The following is a 20,749-nucleotide window of genomic DNA, read 5'->3' as shown; positions in this document are numbered from 1 at the left end:
AAAATGTGGAAAGTACAAAAAAAAAAATCGAAGAAAATAAAATCAGAAAAACTTACAAGTTTTATTTAAACAAAAAATGGAAATAATTAAACAAAAAGCGAATGCTGCCGAAACCCGGGATCGAACCGGGGACCTTTAGATCTTCAGTCTAACGCTCTCCCAGCTGAGCTATTTCGGCGCTGGGACCCGTGCCGTCTAAATGCAGGCAGGAAATGTGACTCAGCAATTAAATCAGAATCTGAGTAGTTCAATGAAGTCAGCTTGAAAAATGAGATACTTTTGATGACTGAACCCTTTTTCAATTTTTTTTTAAAATATAATTTTATGTTTTTTTTTTTGTGGGTTTCAGTTTAGTCATGCCACGTGCTAATTGAACCTGAAAAACCCCCATATCGTATCTAAATCCGTAAGGTGCTAAAATCTTTTTAACTTATATAAAACAAAAAAGATTCGACCACAAACAAGTTCAAAGAACTGAAAACTGAACCAGACTTCTTATCATTTCGGTTCCACGATGGAATCGTTAAAATCTCTGTTATTTTTAGTAGTATTCTCCCAGCTTCGATACAATAAATACTATAAATCGAATTCACTTTGAAACTCATTTATAAATACATATATATTCATGATTCGTGAATCATGCATAATTGCAGGTGTTTGAAATGCGAGCTGCAATTAGCCTGGTTAACTTATGGAGCGACTCAAACGGCACTGCACAAAGCGAAAAGGTCAGATGTCGTAGAACTCTAAGTATTTTCACGATATAGTCAACCGATACTAAGCCCAATCCAAAGATATTGTTTAAGAAAAACACCTTAAATATACCACAAATCATAGTTTCTTGTGATATAATGATTCTTCTCATAAAAATATAGGATATAGTAATACTAAGTTGGTATTACTAACCTATCGGCTTCGAAATTTGCCTTATATGTCTAAGTGATCCTATTCAAAATTCAAAGTAATTCATGACCTTATAGGCAAGCAACTCCTGCTATACCAAAAAATGCACATTATAGTAATTTTTTTATGAGAACTAGATCATATAGTCATACTATTCAATCGGTTACGATATGTAACTTAACTGCAGTCAATAACCATTAGCTGTACTAATTTTCACAAGCCCAGCTAAGCTGCGAGCTGAGTTCAGACAGTTAGGATCTGAGTTCCGATCTCGAAATATTTAACAGATTGTGTGATAATGTTGTAATACCCTCTGCAGAGTATACAACACAAGGTTCTAGCTGTGAAACAAGTCAAAAAACGCCTTGGGAATCGCTCAAGCAAAACTTTAGACAAGAACAACCACCCACGGTGTGATCGTAACCCCCTCCCCACCACCCCTCATAGGCACCACCACGCCCCTTCGCTGACGTCACATAAAACTGGCTTAAATTCTCTACAAGAAAATTATCAAAAGACAATGCCAACACCTGCGGAACTTACAAATGGAATGAAAAAAAAATCCCTATGCTTGAAACCAGTTTCTTCTGTCTTCAGTCTTGAGTCTGCAGTCTACTGTCTTCAGTTTTGTGAGTCAGTCAGTTTTAAGGCAGGGATACGCGGTATCAATGCCTGGCAATTTAAAGCACGCAAAATCTTCCCCAACACCCCCAATTTCTGCAACTATAAAAATACCCACATTGAAAAAAAAAATAATAATAATAAGAAGAACTACAAGAAAGCAAGAAACGAACAAGATGCAAACTAAAACTGGATTTTATAAAATGCCCAACTCGACGGGTATTACGACCCGTTTAAGCGTAACGTAACATCTGAGAAGACTCTCTTTCAGCCCCCATAAACGAGTTTTCCAATAAAGCACTTTGATATGCTAAATTCTTGGGGAAACTTTTGATATTAAGTCGAAATCTGCGGCAACAAATTTTCCTCAGTATAAATCTTCCAGAAACTTTGGAAAAAGTAAAATTATAAAAAAAAAACCTATGCCGAAACCCGGGATTGAACCGGGGACATTTAGATCTTCAGTCTAACGCTCTCCCAACTGAGCTATTTCGGCAGTTATATAAACAGAGATTCTATGATGGTTTTACTATATTAGTTCGAGATAAGGACAAAGAACTTTAAGCTATTTTTAGATAGTAATCAGGGACCGCCACAATTGTAATTTATAAAATGCAATATTTGTTGTTGATTATAAAAAAATAATTAAAATCCAAGTCTTATGTCTTGGTCTATATATAATGATATAGTAAATTCATAATTTGTAAGATACAATTTAAAAATAATACACAAATTAAATGCAATTATTTTGTGATCCAAATAGGGTATACAAAGTGCGAATATTTTATTAATTTTTTTTAACTAAGAAGCTTGTTATTTTTAACGACTACGCCAGAAGTCTAGCAGTGAAAAAAATCAGGGAGTAGTTATATGCATGTTGTAGGATGGATAACTCAAGAGGAGATCATAATAATCACAGTGATGATAATGATGATAATAATGAGATACATTCACAAGAGATGTTGTTGTTGGTGTTTATTTTTTTTTTTTTTTTTGTTGATCAAGCTAATCATTTTTGGGGGAACTACGAGCAGGTGACGACAATGTTGCGTGGTTTTTTACACAATCTCAAATCTGAACTGGTTTGTCTCTTTATTGTCTCTCTTTAACCTTCTCAACCTTCCGTCTCTCGCTCTATATAAATATATTTTTTTTTGGGCTATGAATCGAATAATTTAAGTTAGCAAATTTGTTTACAAATTTTATGAAAATGATAAACAACAAAAAGAAGAGAGATGTGAGTGTAAGGGAAGAAATCGTATCATTATTTACTAATGAGGTACGAAATTAATAACATACAACTTAAGGAATATATGTATGTATGTAGAAACAAGTGATTTTATTACCCTGATCTTTGATAAAATCGGATTTTGTAATATTTTAATTAATATTTTTTTTTTTGGGTGTTGTGTTTTGCGCTTATCTGTCCAGTTTATAATACCCTTTCCAATCGGTTTCATAAGGAAAAGGTACAAATGGGTTTCATATGGATCGAGCAACTATATATATATTTACATAGCTGCCAAAGGAACAATCCTTTGAAATATTATTTCTCACTTTTAATAATTTGTTGTTTTTAGGCATAATGTTAACCAAACTCACATTGAGATATTTTGAGCAAATTTTTAAAAAAAATCGAACTTCTATATTAAATAGCTTTTATAGAAATAATCATAAAAATAAGATTTTTTGTTTGAAAATCCTTTTTTCTCTTTGGTTACGAGTTCTGTTATTATTACTGGATCGTTGAAGTACATTTATGTAAAGTTGGATCACTGTGAAACTATATCTTTCAGTTCGTTTCCTAACAAACCTAGCCTCACTAAATTATTTTACGCTTTTATTTTAAGTGTATTTATAATTCGTTGGGGAAAATTTATTTGTTTAAGTGTTCCGTCTGTTTTTATTTATGTTTTCGTATTATTGATCCTTACACAATTTAGGATCACTTGCAGCTGCACTCGGGATGGTTCGGAACGGGGCGTGGCGGGGCGAGGCGTTGATCGTGTTTTGGGTTTGGTTTCAATTTCGCCGCCTTCTCTTTTTATTTTTTACGACCACCTGTGCGTTTGTCATCGCCGCGACGGCAATTGATTTTTGGAGGCACGGCGAATCCTTTGTGTTTGAGCGAACATTAAAATAATCAAAGAAAACAAGACAGAAAATTTTATTTTTGGTATTTAACGAATTTGCTGCAAATCATTTCATTAATGTGGCGATGAAGCGAGAGACCGAGAGAACAAACAGATAAACAGGTCCCAACAACAAGAGGTACAACAATAAGAGAGCGCGCGAGCGTTACTCTCTTTGCGCTCTTCGCTGCGTTTGCTTGTCTTCGCTGCCGCCTTCGACGCGCGTCGCTTTCGGTTTCGGCTTGCAAATATTGTATTGTTAGCAGCGGCAGCGACAGCGTTGACTTCCACGTCGACGTCGACGTCAACGTTGACTTTGACGGTTGGGCTTGGGCGAATTTCCTTTTTAAAAAGCGTTTGCCGAACGAAGCCGCGTTTTAGTTCTGTTTGCAAAACGCAGCCAATTGGTTGTGTCCAAGCAAAAAGAGGAAGAAGGAGAAGCTAAAGCAGAAGAAGCACAAGTTAATGTGGAAGAAAGACAGGAGAACGAACTTTTTCATAATTTCCGTTCTTTAGCTTCTTGTTGCTTGTGACGAGTATTTTTTTTTTTTTATTTTGTGCCTTGTTTATTTGTTTGCCGTTATCTAATTTGGAAAACATTGAAAAAAACAGTGAACATTTTCATAAACATTGTTTTTATTATTTGTATATTGTTTTTAATTTTCAATTGCGCGCGCGCGTGTTCGTTTCGTGTTTAATTTATATCAATTATCCAATTGATTGAACAAAAGTTTTTTTTTCAAGAATATCGTCTTCGGAAAAGCGGCTTTGTTTTTTAAATTTTTTAAACTGAGTTTGTGTGTCAGTGTCAGAGACACGCACAACGAGAAAAGATTCCCGTGATCATCCGCCCCACGCAAAGTGTAAGTGTATACATAAGTTATTCAAGATCAAAATCGATTCTGATCCAAACCGTTTCAATTCCATTTGTTCTAAAACTAAGTGTAACATTTAACTATTTATTTAAGATCATGCGTTTTGTGAAATTCTACTTAAATTGTGTTTGTTCCGATTCCATTCGTTGCCAGCTCAAGTGCAACTACTATTCCAATCGCTTCAGAATGCACTTTATATTTTAGATCAAGTAAAATTTATGCGGTTTGTAAACTTTTAATCCGATCCTTCCTGTTCCATTGTCATTCGTTCCTAGCCCAAGTCAAATGTTCAACTGCAGATTAATATGCATCTAAACTATGTCAGCTTATGAATCGTGAAAGAGATTACAATTTAAATCAAGCCTGATTCGTTTCCAATCGTTCCTAAGCTGAGTGCAAAAATTTATGCCGAATAAATTTCAAGAGAGATTTAAATTCGGTGAGTTTAAGAAAAGAATTTCACTTCCATTCGTTTCCGATTAAATTAAAGCTTTATCATAATGCGGTTTGTTCCATTTCAGTTTGTTTCCATGCAAAGTGTAATATTCCGCTTAGGATCAAAAATCACGCTAAGATATTTAATCATTAAATCAAGTATAATTTAACTAAAAAGTAAACTCATTTGTTTTGATTCCGTTTGTTCTCAAACCAAATTGCATTCTCAACTGAAAGATAAAAATAGACTGACCTGTTTTTGTTCTTGAAAAAAATTTTTTTTTTAATATTCCGCAAGCTATGTCCCCTTGAATTTGCAAGACAGTGTAAAAAACTAGGCTAGGCAAAGCAAATGAACAGAAAGCTTGGTAACATAGCAACTAACCGTTTAAGCTAACTGAAGTTCAGAGATCAACACTGAGATCTTTTCCCATAATAATTTGAGCTACTGATCATTCGATTGGAAAATAAACTTGTTGAGATTCCTGGACTTTTAGTATCGATCGATACGTTTCGATTCGTTGATCGACCAGTTGAAAAGTGGCTCTCACATGAACCGTAGGTTACTTAACTTAATTTGTTGTATTTGCTGTTCAATATTTGCCCCGATGTTGACTGAAGTCAACAAACTTGTTCACAAATTACTAATGACAATCAATGGAAGATGCCATAAAGCCCGCAACGTCTGGCAAGAAATATCTGAGACTGAGACTGGAACAGCACTATGAACCTTTTTCGGACACGCCCCCAAACAAATAGTTGACAAGATTCGTGTAATATTATGACATGGACCTTATCAGCCGGAAGTCTAGACTAAAAGCCAACTAATAAAGCAAACAAGACTGAGAAATACCCTTAACGATTCTTGGGAAATTATTAGACTAGTTTTAGAAAGTACAGAAGTACATACTTCTTTTTTTAATAGAGTAACATCAACTTATTGCTCAGTTTTTATTCTATTAATTTAAATTATTTATTGTTCAATTATTCCTTAGTTTAGGTTAGGATTTAAAATTTATTATTGATTTTTTTTAGTCTCAAATATAATAATATTCCTTTTACAGGATACCCCACACAAAATATTAGGGTATCTCTTTTTTTTTTAACTTATAACTTTGAGGCACCAAAAAATAATACATCTTAGAATCGATTCTATCTCTTTGAATTTTAAACTGTAGTAATTTAAACATAAAAGAGAATCTGAAGAGAATCATGAATCTTCTGCGAATCACACAGAAGTTAATTAAATTGACAGACAATTTGTGAAAAAGGTGTTATTTAACCACAAACCAATATCTCATTTATTTCGTCATTTAAACGGGGATTATTTTTATCGAAATACGGATAAAAGTGATAAATTTAAATCGCAAATGTTGTTGTGATTCTTCTCACAGTTTTTCCAAGTGCCTGGGGATTGTGTCACGAATATTATTGAAATTGTATTTCATTAGAAATTGCATTCGAATTGATTTGTGTGTGTGACGGCATTCGATTAACATTTGATTCATAATTTATATGATATTGTTAATTTGTATAATAGATAGATGTAAGACACTTGCAAATGATCTGTGAAATTATGCAATGTGAAATAGCTGATGTGTTTTTCTCTTTCGATTAGTCGGTGCAATAAAACTATCGATCAGTTGAAGATAATTGGATAATAGATGTAACAAATTAAAGATAAGCATTAGCTATCGAGGAGAATTTGAAACATCTACTTTATTATGTTTATTTGTAAGTACGAAAGCCTTAGCATACATGATTGAATAATAAAAAAATAGTTGTCGATAAACCTATCGATAAAGTTTTGTTGTAATAAATTCCTTATGTATTGGATTAATGCAAAGTTCCATTAGATCGATATGTACGGATATTGTGAAATAGTTTGCTAATTATCGATGCTGTCGTTATCGATTAACAACATTGTATCGCTGAACAAATTCAGAAAATACTCGTTGTTACTAGTTGTATGAATATGAAATGAATAATGAGCAAAGTTCTTACAGGGGAATGAGAAATTTACAAAACGCTTTAATTAGAATTTTTGATCAACTCTTAATAAGAAACAAGTGTGATATCGATAAATGGAAATGCTAAATGTCAACTGGTGACTGATGAATGTAAAATGTTGAATGAAAAAATGGCAGATAAGAATGTTGCACGAAAGGAATTGATTAAAAAACACAGAAGTCAATAAAACAGAGAATGAATCAAGAATTCAATCAAAGGTTACGTTTTGCATTCTACAATCAAATGAGAATGTATCTACTTATGATTGACAAAGTTGATTGAAAGGGCGACAGAACTAGACGGGAATTTGCTATTAGACATAAGATATTCGATTGTTAATTAAGTTACGAGTGACTGGTCACATTTGTATAGTAATTGAAATACATTTTACTTTCACAGTAGCGATCTGGAATTGAGATCATTAATGTCATTAATTGATAGCACACTCTCTACATTTTGTCATGGCACAGGTGTCATAATTATCTCAGACTCATTTCCAAGTACCTGTATACAATTATGTGAAGTTCAGTTCAATTAGACGAATTTAATCGTACAACTTTTAGTTCTATATTGATCGACGAGTAACTCATTTGGCTATTATCTATACGACAATCGTGGTATTTATCGTTAATTTATTGACCCGGTCACCAAAGACCCGTCAACAATCTCACAGTCTCTACTTTAGATACAGATACAGCTGTTCACTTTAAACTCTAAGCAATTGCATAATAATTAAATATAATTAATATCTTTGTTTTTTTACTTTTGCTTTTTTCTAATTTGTTTTGATGCTATTCGCTATTCTTATACACTTACTACACAATGGGTTTTACAGCTTTGCAATCAGTTCTATAATTGGCAGTCAAGGCTGTCCTAAAGATACTTAGAGTTAAGTATCTTTTAGAGATAGTTTACAGGCGCTTAGATACATAATATTAAAGATCACGGGCTCTTTTCCAACTCTCAGATACTTAAGCTAATACTCAAGATTTTCTCAAAGATAGTCACATACTGAATCTGATAGTTAAAGGTAGTCTCCGACGGATACTTACAGTTAAAAGTATCTTAGGTATAACAGAAGACTCTAGTGTTTTTCTAGTGACTCTTTACATAGAAACTTTAGTAATCTATATAACAAAATTTGTAGCTACTTTATTGATCTATATAAGAAAATTTTTAGCTACTTTATTTCACAGTTTATTTGTTTAAGCTCAATCACTGGGATATTTTATTTGACACATAAGACTTCGACTGACATTTAATGGTGTCATGAATATATTACAAATAAATCTCAGAGTTACTTTAACTGACAGTTAAGAAGATGCAATCTTCGGTATCACTCAGATAATTTATTGGAATTATCAGTGTATTTAAGTTTCGGCAATTTAATACTGAGATACTGATACTGAGATACTCAGCTGCACATTCTTGTTTTATTTTTGTCGTCCGCCTTGATTTGCATTTGTGGAACATGAGCAGACGACGTAATTACCCGTAATTCGGGTTATACACAATTAAAAATATATATGTATATAAAAATAAATACGTATAAAGATAAATATAGATGTTTAGAATCGACTCATCGGGTGATTAAGTAATCAACTCATCGATCCAGCTGCAAAACAAACTAGATACGGTTTTAAGATGATGACTGGCAATATTTCAGTTTCTTTTTAAATCATTTCTCTCCCCGCTTGTTGTCTTCTGGTTTTCCAAAGTCAGAATCTCAGAATCTCACATCTTAACTATAATTTTATGCAAATGTCAAGCATTTAAGCAATTAACCGCCCTGTAGGTAAAATATATCAGTGTGTCTCTCGTTTGGCTTAGTAACTACATACTTAGTTGTTACCAGATGTTACCATCGTTTGCATATTAGGGTTGCCACGTGTGCACGACAAGCAACTGAATGACACATGTGTTGGTTAGAGACACTATAATAATATTAATAATAGTAAAATTCAATTTAATAGATAAATTTCCATTTCTAGTTTATTTACATAGTTTGCTGTACCTATAGATTTTTTTTCCTCACCATCATTTTTTTTTTTCATGATCACCCGGCTCTCGATGTCGTAATAAAGCGCTTGAGCCGATTCTCTAATGATCATTAGGTTACAATTAGTACATTCCTATTTTAATTTAGATATTTCTAAGTGTACGAAGTGTGAAAATTGCTCCTTCAATTGGTGTTTTAGATTTGACCTTATAGTATCATTGAAAGATCCCTAAAAAAAATCACTATAAAAATCATATTTTTCTTTAAATTCGCTATTCAACTTTTTTTTTTTACTATTTCTGCAAATTAAGTTTTCTAAACAATTTCCTGAAGTGAGAGCTATGAGTTTGAAAACATTAATCAAAGAAAATAGTTTAAAGGACACACTCTCTTGAGAACCTAACAAGATCATTAAAAGATCACTGGAATTTACAAGCATTATTAGGAAATAGAGTTTCATCTTTGAATAAGTTTTACAAAACATCATTGACTAATATGTTAAAGTTAACTCTCCTATGTTAATTAGGCAAAAATCAAGTATTAACATTATAAATGGAGTTTCTTTTAGCATATGCCCTTACCATAGAACAAGATCATTGCCATATCACTTAAAAAGTAGAAACTCTCTACTAGAAATGTAAAAAAGATTAGTTTATATAAATTATTTGGAAATTAGAAAAGATCAATGGGTTATAACAAGTGCAATATGCTATATTATATGCAAATGGATCTAGTTTCTTGGTATGTCAAGATCACAAGACTATTTAAAGATCATTTAAAAAATTTAAGTCAAGCTCAAAGTGTGACTTTTTTTTGTGTCATGCAAAGCGTTTCCCGTCGGGGATTAACCATAATTTGAATATTGTTTTTGTCAGATCAACAATTTAATTCATTTGTGTATTGATCAGACTGAGACTCAGACTCAGAATGACAAGCAGGTTTAGGTTAAACACACATATGACACATTTGGATATTTTCCGGTTTGATTTAGTAAACAACAAATGAGATGCTTAATTGTTACTGACCACGCTCAATACAAGGCAGTAGCTTGAGACTGAGATTGATAATAAGATTGAGATTGAGACCAATTCAGATCACTTGATGGCTTTATTTATAATGGCCAGAACTGGTCTAAAAAGTTGGATGATTTTTTCTCTTTGGTTTTACTGGTTTCACTTTTTAAAAACGCGGCAAAATTTCAACTCCTAAGCAAATTTATTAAACTATGTGCGAATTTATTTTTAACATCAATTATTAAGAATTAAATTCAAGTTATATCAGTAAAGTAGATTGAATTTTTCAACAAAATTCTGTTTTTGTGGAAGTAATATTTTAATCACCATAAAGTGGTATAATGGGTGTAATTCATTATGTTCTCAATAGATGTACTACAGAGTACTACTGTATCTGGCTTCGTATTTGTTTCAGTGATTTACCACAGATGTCGTTGTAAAGATGACAGTAAGTACCAAAAAAGCTTCATTGACAGTTTTGCATTTGATTGATTTAGTTTTGTTTGCACACGTGTCCAAAAGGAAACCTTGCAAACAGAAAATATATATAGGTTGTAATGCATTCGTTTTTCAATCATTCAGTTAATCAGCTGTTTATAAGAGAAACAGACGCACTAACAGATCCATCAATCAGTCAGTCAATCTATCAATCAACATAAAGAATTTGCTACCGAGACAGAGAAAGCTAGAGATGTTTGATATTGAATAAGTCGTACTTCATTCAATCAATCATTCAATCAATCAATCATTCAATCAATCTGTCAATCGATCTATCAATCACAATTTCTGAAAAGACAGTAAGATAAAGAGCGTAAGATAATTGACTTTGATTATGTCATATTTGATCCAAGCAATCAGTCAGTCAATTCCTCAATCAATCAGTCAGTCAATCAGGAGACAGATCCAACTGATCAGGTTGACCAAGGCGACAGAAATTATTGCACGCGACACTCGAGTATAGAGTCTAATTAGACAAGAGCTATGAAAACGATGAGATGGGGCGGTGGTATATGTGTGGAGGGGAGAGTGGTGGGGGGGGTTTACTTAACTTGTTAAGTGGCTGTTAATTCGTTTGTCTATTAATTAAGTTAAGTGAAGTGTAGTTAAGACACCTGCTTGATGGTTTTGGTCTGTCGCTTTGATTTAATATAAAGATTTATTCAAGGAATCTTCACTCCGCATGCAACTGGGTTGCATTGATAAAGCGCCACCTGGTGTACAACAAAAGTTCCACAATTCAAATGCAGTTGCAATTGTTGTTGTTGTTGTTTGCTGTACAGTTGTTGTTATTTGCATGCAACGGTGTCCCATTGCCAGTTTCAGCATCAGACAACAAGCCCTCCCCCCTGCCCCACCTCTAGAATCGCAGACTTGCCCTCCCCCCCCCACTCCTCCCTCTTCCGACAAAGACAATGGACAAAGCAGCCGCCGGTTAACCTTGACTGCGGTTACACTGAGAGGAGAGGAGGGCAGTTGAATCAATGTTAAACCGCATTTTTAAGCCAAGTTAGTTAATAAATCGCCTAAGAGTCGTGGTGGGAGGGGGGTGTGACGTTATGGGGCATGGTTGAGTGACAATCATTATACGGTTACGTGGCGAGCACTTTTAAAGACCAATTACAAGTATGCGGATTTTATACGCTTATTTGAGGAAATGGTATTTTTTTTTTTGTCAATTGTGAAGTGACTCAGCAAAAAAATGCACTGAATCGATTAAGGAACATGATTCACTTCAATTAGTAAGCTACAATCTACAGGGGTAAAAAAGAAAGTTAGTTCTCAACACATTTCTTTCCTTACTTTACCCTTGTATCCCTGTCCATATTTTATCATACTTTCTTCTCCTTTCAAAAACTTTAAACTGTCCTAACTTTGTCAAATCTTAACCGATTTTCTTGCGGAATGTCAATTTTATCATTATTTGGCCTCTATTTTGATTCTGCATCATAATTAAAGAATCCAATTTTTTTGTATCCCTGTCCATATTTTTTCATACTTTCTTCCCCTTGACGCTTTTTCAAAAACTTCAAACTGTCATAACTTTGTCAAATCTTAACCGATTTTCTTGCGGAATGTCAATTTTATCATTATTTCGCCTCTATTTTGATTCTGCATCAAAATTAGAGAATCCAATTTTTTTGTATCCCTGTCCATATTTTTTCATACTTTCTTCCCGTTGACGCTTTTCGAAAACTTCAAACTGTCATAACTTTGTCAAATCTTAACCGATTTCCTTGCGGAATGCCAGTTTTATCATTATTTGCCCTCTATTTTGATTCTGCATCAAAACAGGAAAATCCAATTTTTTTTTATCCCTGTCCATTTTTTTTTTTTCGAAAATTTCAAGCTGTCATAACTTTGTCAAATCTTAGCCGATTTCCTTGTGGAATGTTAATTTTATCATTATTTGGCCTCTATTTTGATTCTGCATCATAATTAAAGAATCAAATTTTTATGTATCCCTGTTCATATTTTTTCATACTTTCTTCCCGTTGACGCTTTTTTTGAAAACTTCAAACTGTCAAAAGTTTATCAAATCTAAGCCGATTTCCTTGCGGAATGTCAGTTTTATCAATATTTTACCCTATTTTAGATTCTGCTTAAAAATTTGAAATTTCAGTTTTTTTTGCATCACTGTCCATTTTTTCTCTTCATTTTCTTCCATAACTGAAGAATTCATTTATTTAATTTATGCTAAAATTAAAAAAAAAAAATAGAAAAAGTGCATTTGTATTAGAAATGTAAATAAACTGCATAAAAACAACATTAAATATGAGGTTTATGAGGCTTTAATAAAATTAAGCTGGTGACAGTTTCACAGATAAATTGTCGAATGTCAGTGTGTCCAACAGAGATGCAAATCATTAGACGACATTCTCCACGATTTGCAACCCACACAAATTTGTTGCACTTGCCACATGCAATGCCACAACAATTGCAACTACAACAATAAATATTAAGTTTGAGGCTGGACTTCAAGTTAGAGACTCGCATATGTTCGTGACAAGATTGGACCAAGTACAGACCACACATAGATACTCTTATATATAAATACTCTCACATACACACACATAGAGCTCTGGCCAAGCCAGTCCAAAACGCTTGACTGATCACAGTTCCAATCGCATTCAAATTCATGCGAATATAAAAACGTGACTAATGTGAATACGCCTAAGTAAATCCAACATAATCAATATACATACATATTTACTATATAGTCAGGGGCTTAACCTAGTCCTATAATTTGACATTCACTTGGTAGCCCATACTACACTTATACGGTTCCTAAGTCAACTAAATAATCATAGGTCACACTTAAATTACCTTCATAAGCAAAACTCAATAGTCATTACAGTCACCTCATTCAAACTACGATTTTCTATTTAAAAATTACAAAATCAAAGTAAGAAAATCAACCTAGAATAAAATTCAAAGAAAGCAAAACAAGTATGAAAATCTGGAATAAAGAATTAAGTAATTTTATTAGATAAAAAAATATTTGTGTACTTAGTCGTAAGTTGATGTAGGTTACGATAGAGTTGACATGGCACGACTTACAGACACCCTGTAATTTAATTTAGTTGGCTTTCGTTCAATATAAATAATGCAGAACATAATGAAGGCATGTTAAATTGCACGTATACCAATTACTATATAATGAACATTTGTATAATTCATAAAGACTTTAACGCTATAAAAATTAATCGTAGACTGTTATATAAGTCAATATCAAGACACGCTCACGTTACTTTAAAGTTACAGTTATTATAGGGTAAATAGAAACAATAAAAAAAATTGTTTATTAATTGCATTGAGAGTGCTAATTAAATGCAAATTATTGATTCGTTCGTAAAGTAATTGCAATTTCCATTTTATTGTTCGGCATTGTCTAGCATTAAAAAGACATTAAGAGCGCGATTTGTGTCTCTCGGTTTGGGAATCGTTTCAAAATTTATCGCCTCAATGCATTTTAAAAGCAGACATTAATTGGCACTCGTTACTCGTTACTCATTGACTTGTCAAAGAAATTTGCCATTCGTTACTCATAAATCGATGCTTGCCTAATACTCGTTAATCTTTACTCGTCAGTTGCCTGTTTCTACTGTTTGGTCGTCGCTCATAGCTTGCCAAACGTTACTCGCCTCTCGTTACTTAACAATCGTCCCTTTCCACTCGTCATTTATAAGAAGTTCTTACTCGCCGCTCGTAACTTGTCCTTTTTTACTCGTCAAACGCCACAAATGCTGAGAGTGAACGAAATAACTTAAATTAAGTCACGTCACGCATTGCACACTTCGTAACTGTCGCTGTCATGTTGTTTATAGTCCGGTTTTTTGGTTGTTTGGCTTAGATTCGTAACGAGTACCGTTTCGTCCGCCTTGACATTGAACTAGAAATAAAGAAATACGCACTGAAAACAAGCTGAACACTTTTTGATTGTGATTTCTGTCTACCGGCTTTTTTCTCTCATTCATTTTGAAGAGCCTTTGAAACTATCAATTAATAGTTAAAAGCATTTATATTCACTTCAGAATTCCTTCAATCTTTACCTCTTTAAAGATTTTCAACATATTATAATTGCAATGCATCGTATTTTATTATTTTATTTTAAATTCTAAAGCCTTTTATTCTCTTTCTCTGTCGACTAATTTTTAACGATGCTAAATAAATAAATGGATTGATTTGGAATCGTTTGGTTTGAAGACGCGTGAAGAGCTTTGTGTATTAATGAGCCGAGTTGAATTAAGTTGCTTCAAGATCTTAAACAGGTAATCGGTTTCCAGTTATGAATTGAGACAAGGCTTTGAACTGGTTGAAATTACAATGTCCAAATAATACGACTAAAATTACTGGCTACAATGAAAATAAAATACCATTAGATCTTGGCCAAATGACACATAAAACGTGTCAGCACGAGCCATCATTTTAATGGCATATAACAAATTAGATAAAAAGACTTTAAAATTTGACGAAATTGTGTCGTAATTTTGCGACTTCGGAAGCTGTGGGGATTACGGCATAGATAACGCCCTCAGACTGGTTATGGAATCGATATCCGCATTCTTGTGGTTATTGTTCAGGTGTCTGCATCTGATAGATACAAAAAGAACAGAGCTAAATACCAAATAAGCATGTATAGATACATTTGTATCTTTCAAACCTTGACGGTTCATTGTTCTGAACTATTCGTTCCTGTCTTGGCCAATAGCCGACAGACAACCTTGGCCGCTGTCAATCAGCCAAGCAACAGTATGTAAAAGATACGGATACGTAAGTAACTAAGTATCTTTATATCTATGTATCTACGCGAAGGCATTGCGCGTTAGCCAAAAACACAGCTATTAAATTAACTTGAAATTTGATTGATTAAAGACAACAACAACAATGAGAAACTCTCCAAAGCCGCCTCCAGTCGAGCTACAAAAATATCTGGGAAAGGGGCAAACAACGATTGTTTTGTTGTTCTTGTCTGTGTAGTTGGCTTAATGGCACTTTGCCAAAATTGATTTAGCCAGCTGCCAGCGGACCATTAGATTTTTTACGGGGCGTATTTTTTTACCTTGTACCCATTCAAATTGAATTTATGCTAGGTATAACCGTTGGACGATAATATCTTTAAGATTTCATATAACAAAATCATATCCATGTGACATTTTAACGTATCTTTTATTCATAAAGTTGGTTTCATAAACTCAGAAATTGGTTTAGTCAGTAAAAAATAAGCAAGTCAAGCAAATACTGCTAAAAAGATTCAACTCATTTGACATTTCGATTGGCGAATATGTATCTTATAGTCGAGCAGAAAGTTGTTTAATCATAAAATATTTATTGCCTAAAAAAAAATTTTTATTTCAAATTTTATATATCAACTTTTAACATTTCTCCATATTTGAGGAGCGCAGCGACTGCAGCTTTTAAAATTTATGAGTATCTTCTAGTCGAGTATTCCCTTAGGGAAATAAACGTTTGTGCATACTCAACTTGTTACAAAAAAAAATCAACATTATTTTTATTTATAATATTGTGCTTACAAATAAATATTAAAAAAAAAAAAAAAGACAAATCAATCGAATTTATTTGTTTTACGTTAATAAAAATTATTTAAATAAAAAATACGATTTATAATGATAAAATAGGTTCTATTCCATCAACAGCTATTATTATGAATATCTTCTAGTCGAGTTTTTTTTTTTTAGCAGTTCAAGTGCATTGAAAACTGTTTTAATTTTTCATTCCATCAATTTCCAAGCATCGCATGAGTATCTTTTAGTTTAAAATTCCTCTTTTAGAGGGATTAGAATATACAAATTTTGACTTGAAATTTTGGCAGATACTTTTATGAACGATCAACTTTTTTTTTGACATTGAAGTTAAATTCCTTCTGCTGTTTAATTAATTCTTGATGTTGGTTGATCACTTGGGTTTCTGAGTCGCTCATAAGTAACTATCTATCTTTAAGTCAAGCAGACTCACTTAAATCATATTCAAATGCTTATTGTTTTTGATTTTATTAGTGGTTTCTTCGGTCTAAAAGCGTTGATGGAAGCTGCAGCTGGTCTCTGTTAATAAATTGAGCTTGTCAATATTTGAGTAGCTTTCTAGAATTTTAGAGACTTCCGTTTTGCGAACTAATCCAGTCATAAATCAAAAAAATACGTTAGTTTACGACTCCGCCCGATAATTGCCTTGAGGTGACGAATATACACACGTATTAAGAGTGCAACAAACGCCTTTCACATAAGTCTTAAAAGTAATCATAAGAAAATTGGGAATGTAGCTTAATTTGAAGTATCTCAGCTTGCAAATGCTCTATAGATTCAATATGGAAGCTTTTAAAGCTTAAGAAATAATTTTATTTCAAAGCTTAATCACAGTTTTAAACCTTTATTAAAAGTTTGTGACGTTACTTAGAGCTCAAAGCTTTCCCTAATGCCCAAAATGAGCTTAAAAGCTTTGAGAAGCACTTTGTTCCCGCTTTCCCTTCTCTTAGCTTATGGAACTACTTTATTGTTAGAGTATTTCACATATAATTATTAGCACACATCACGTATACGCAATGAAAAACGCCTTCACTTTCATTTCATTTAAGAATTATGGCGAATTCAAGTCACGATCTAAATCTTTTTGGATCAATTAAATTTGATTGCCTTGTGTGTCAACAGATGAAAAGTTGACAAGGCTCATTAATAAGACATTACGCGATTGTTTGTCATTATGTCGCGATGCTTGATAATCATTTATCAGGCATGTTTGGGACTTTTATTGCATCACCTCCTTCCACAGCTATAGAGAGAGGAGAACCAACATTAATTTATTTACTTCACTTATTTTCTTATTTTAATGGTTTTATTGATCCAACATTCATTGCAAGTATCTGTTGCAAAAACTCCCAATCACATCAAGAACAGATGAAAAGTATATTTGTATTAGCAAATATTAAAACTCCATTTACAAGTGATATTGTCATTTAGTTTATTTTATTGTATATATTTTAAATGAGACCATAATCATTTTAAAAATAGTATCGTAAATAAATATATAAAAACAAAAAGATTTTTTGATAACCATAAAATCCATAAAACCGTTTATACAGGATCTTCCGCTTTCCTCTGGTCTTCCTCACGTTCTTTTCGTGGATCTGCTATGTACCTTGCTCCTATACAATGTGAACGCGTTTAATTATTAACACAATATAAACAACAAATTTAAAAAACAAATCCATATTAATTTCTCTTACCTTTTCTTCTTAAAGTCTTACATTTTTTCTTTCTCAAGTCAATTGCCAATCGATACTAAAGTATTTTCCTATTCACTCTTCCCTTTAGTCACGATGATACCGATACTGGAGAAGCTGAGTGGATTTTACAATGCCTACGTCCTGGGCATACTTACCGTAGGTTATATCCTTGGCGAGCTGGGACATTATTTGATTGGCGTTACCTCCAAGCAGACGGCAATTGAGCTAGACTATGGCGATCATGGCTGTCAGCAGAACAACAGCATGTTCAATCGTCATGAGCTCGTGACACAATGTGGAGATGTGAAGAACGAGACGAGTTGCTACAAATTGGACATGAATGGAACCGGTTATTGCGAATGGAATTACAATGGATTGGGCATTGATTATCAGATTCTTGCTGGACCCACATTTATTTTGGTTTTCACCATCGCTGGCGTCTTCATGGGATTCGCTGCAGATAAATATAATCGTGTAAAGATGTTAACCGTTTGCACGGTCATCTATGGCATTGCAATTTTCATGCAGGGTACAGTCACAGAGTATTGGCATTTGGTGTTGCTACGCATGGTGATGGCAGCCGGAGAGTCCGGTTGTAATCCTCTCGCTACGGGCATTATGTCTGACATCTTTCCGGAGAGCAAGCGTGCTTTGGTTATGGCCATTTTCAATTGGGGCATCTATGGTGGTTACGGCATTGCCTTCCCCGTCGGACGCTACATCACCAAGCTTAACTTTTTCAATCTCGGCTGGCGTGTGTGTTATCTGGGTGCCGGAGTCTTGACTGTTGTTGTGGCCGCCTTGACAGGAACAACATTAAAGGAGCCAGAACGCAAGGCCATCGGCGAGGGAGATCGTACAACGGCGAGTGGGAAACCCATTAGCCTGTGGCAGGTGATCAAGAATCCAGCAATGATAATGCTTATGATTGCCGCCTCGATACGTCACTGTGGTGGCATGACCTTTGCCTACAACGCGGATCTCTATTACAACACATACTTTCCGGATGTGGATCTCGGCTGGTGGCTTTTTGCCGTCACCATTGGTATTGGTAGCGTTGGTGTCGTTGTTGGTGGCGTTGTTTCCGACAAAATTGTCGCCAAAATGGGCATTCGATCACGTGCTTTTGTCTTGGCTCTGAGTCAATTGATTGCAACCCTTCCTGCCTTTGGTTCCGTATACTTTGACCCAATGTGGGCAATGATTACACTCGGATTGAGCTACTTCTTTGCCGAAATGTGGTTTGGCATTGTTTTCGCCATTGTTGTGGAGATTGTGCCGTTGCGTGTGCGTTCCTCAACCATTGGTGTCTTCCTCTTTGTGATGAACAACATTGGCGGTAATCTGCCCATTCTTGTGGATCCTGTTGCCAAAATCTTGGGCTATCGCGGCTCCATCATGATCTTCTACTCCGGCTTCTATGGCATTAGTAAGTACCAATTGAGATTTCAAGTCCTAAAGCTGGCAAAAGTGTTAACATTTGTTTTTTTTTTTTAAATCAATTTAAATTTAAATCTTCCTCTAAATTGTTACTGGTACTGAAGTATTTTAGAATTCTATACCACAATTTATGTTTTTTTGTTAGACTATTAAAATGGCATACTTATATCTATAAACTTTTTTCATCTTAGGTTCTATACTCTTCCTTATCACCTGCTTCATGCTCGAGGGTAAACCCAAAACAGAGACTGTTATGGAGCACGAATCTCAGCAGAAGGGACATCCAGATGCGGTACTCAATGCCCGTCCTATGCATGGGCATGACAACTCGGTCTTTAGTGTGGATGAAACGCTCCCCTCCAATGGACGTCCCGTCCAGCTGCCACAACATCTTCAGATGTCCAGCAACGGCTACGACAAGTCCTCCCAATCCTCTAACGTTCCACGTCATAATGGAGCCGAGAGCAGCAGACTGTAGTATTAGACACAAGAAATCTCTTTCGACACACGATTTTTTTTTGTATTACTTAATATTACTATGTGAAAGTGCTTCTTCTCTATACATACGTACATATATATCTATATCTTATCGGATAAGATATTTATATATAACTTTTTTTCATACCACATGTAATATAATTGATCTTTATTATTTTTTTAAAATTTACTTAGTATTAAGTGAGAGACGCACTCTCTTTAATGTACCTTACCATATACATATCATATACCATAAATATATTTGTAACTCGTATATGTCTTTACTTCTATCATACAATCTTCTCAGACGCAATTCATTTGTACTTAATTCGATAAGATCAACAACTATGTAATATGTACATATCATGAATAATAAACTGTTTTGTTAATTATAATTCGTATAATATCGAATTTACAAGTCAATCCTAGAGTTTTGGAATGATATATAAATTTAGATCTTCGATGCGAAACCTCCTGATGATTTCCAAAAAATTTGATATTTTGCTCAAATATAGTACCCCATTGTACATCCTACATATGCATAAATACAACTTGCGATAAAAATTACTTTCATTATCGATTGTTATTTTCCACTACCGAATAGAAAATGCAGAAAAATTAAAAATCATATGCCTCGATATTGAAGATTTTCTGAAGGCCGTTAATATGAAAGGAAGTATTATAAGCACAGGGTAAAACGGGCAAAAGAAACAGCATTTAAAACGCTTTGCTTCAGTCCTTCAACTACCTTTTGTTGAGCCGGACTTCTGGGCCGAGTATTGTATGCTCTCGGATCTATACAGATCCCATACAAAACCCATGTCGTGACTTAGATCAAAGTTAAATAGGTATTTAATATTTATAGAATAAATAAATCCACTGCACATAATAGTGGTAAACACAAAAAAAAAACCATCCATAGTCTATCGATAGTTTTCTATAGTAAATGATTAAAAGAAAAAGGCTACGGTGATTAAATAATTATAATAAAAAATTAAATAAATAATTAAACTAAAAATTATTTAAAAATATATTTATCCCCACGAGACAGCTGCGCGAAGCTGACGGCGAAATGAGAATTTGTTCCTAAAATTAAACGTTAACGC

At 33.8% G+C, this 20,749-nt stretch overlaps 1 protein-coding gene and 2 non-coding genes across 3 annotated transcripts; 1 reads left to right on the top strand and 2 right to left on the bottom strand.

The window, feature by feature from the left end:
* Positions 1-105: 105 nt before the first annotated feature.
* Positions 106-178, bottom strand: Trnaf-gaa. Its single transcript has one exon. It is a non-coding gene; the product is annotated as a tRNA-Phe (tRNA).
* Positions 179-1,947: 1,769 nt separating this feature from the next.
* Positions 1,948-2,020, bottom strand: Trnaf-gaa. Its single transcript has one exon. It is a non-coding gene; the product is annotated as a tRNA-Phe (tRNA).
* A 1,937-nt stretch (positions 2,021-3,957) lies between these two features.
* Positions 3,958-20,066, top strand: LOC117789248 (putative metabolite transport protein HI_1104). The gene is made up of 3 exons (XM_034628364.1): positions 3,958-4,519; positions 17,815-19,155; positions 19,358-20,066. The coding sequence occupies exons 2-3, from the start codon at positions 17,820-17,822 to the stop codon at positions 19,642-19,644; spliced, it is 1,623 nt and encodes a 540-aa protein (XP_034484255.1). The 5' UTR covers positions 3,958-4,519; positions 17,815-17,819; the 3' UTR covers positions 19,645-20,066.
* The last annotated feature ends 683 nt before the right edge of the window (positions 20,067-20,749 follow it).

The sequence above is a fragment of the Drosophila innubila genome, chromosome X (assembly GCF_004354385.1).
Source record: "Drosophila innubila isolate TH190305 chromosome X, UK_Dinn_1.0, whole genome shotgun sequence".
Classification (NCBI taxonomy): Eukaryota; Metazoa; Arthropoda; class Insecta; order Diptera; family Drosophilidae; genus Drosophila; species Drosophila innubila.
The sequence above is the reverse complement of the archived record's forward strand: the minus strand, read 5'-3'. Positions and strand labels throughout refer to the sequence as shown.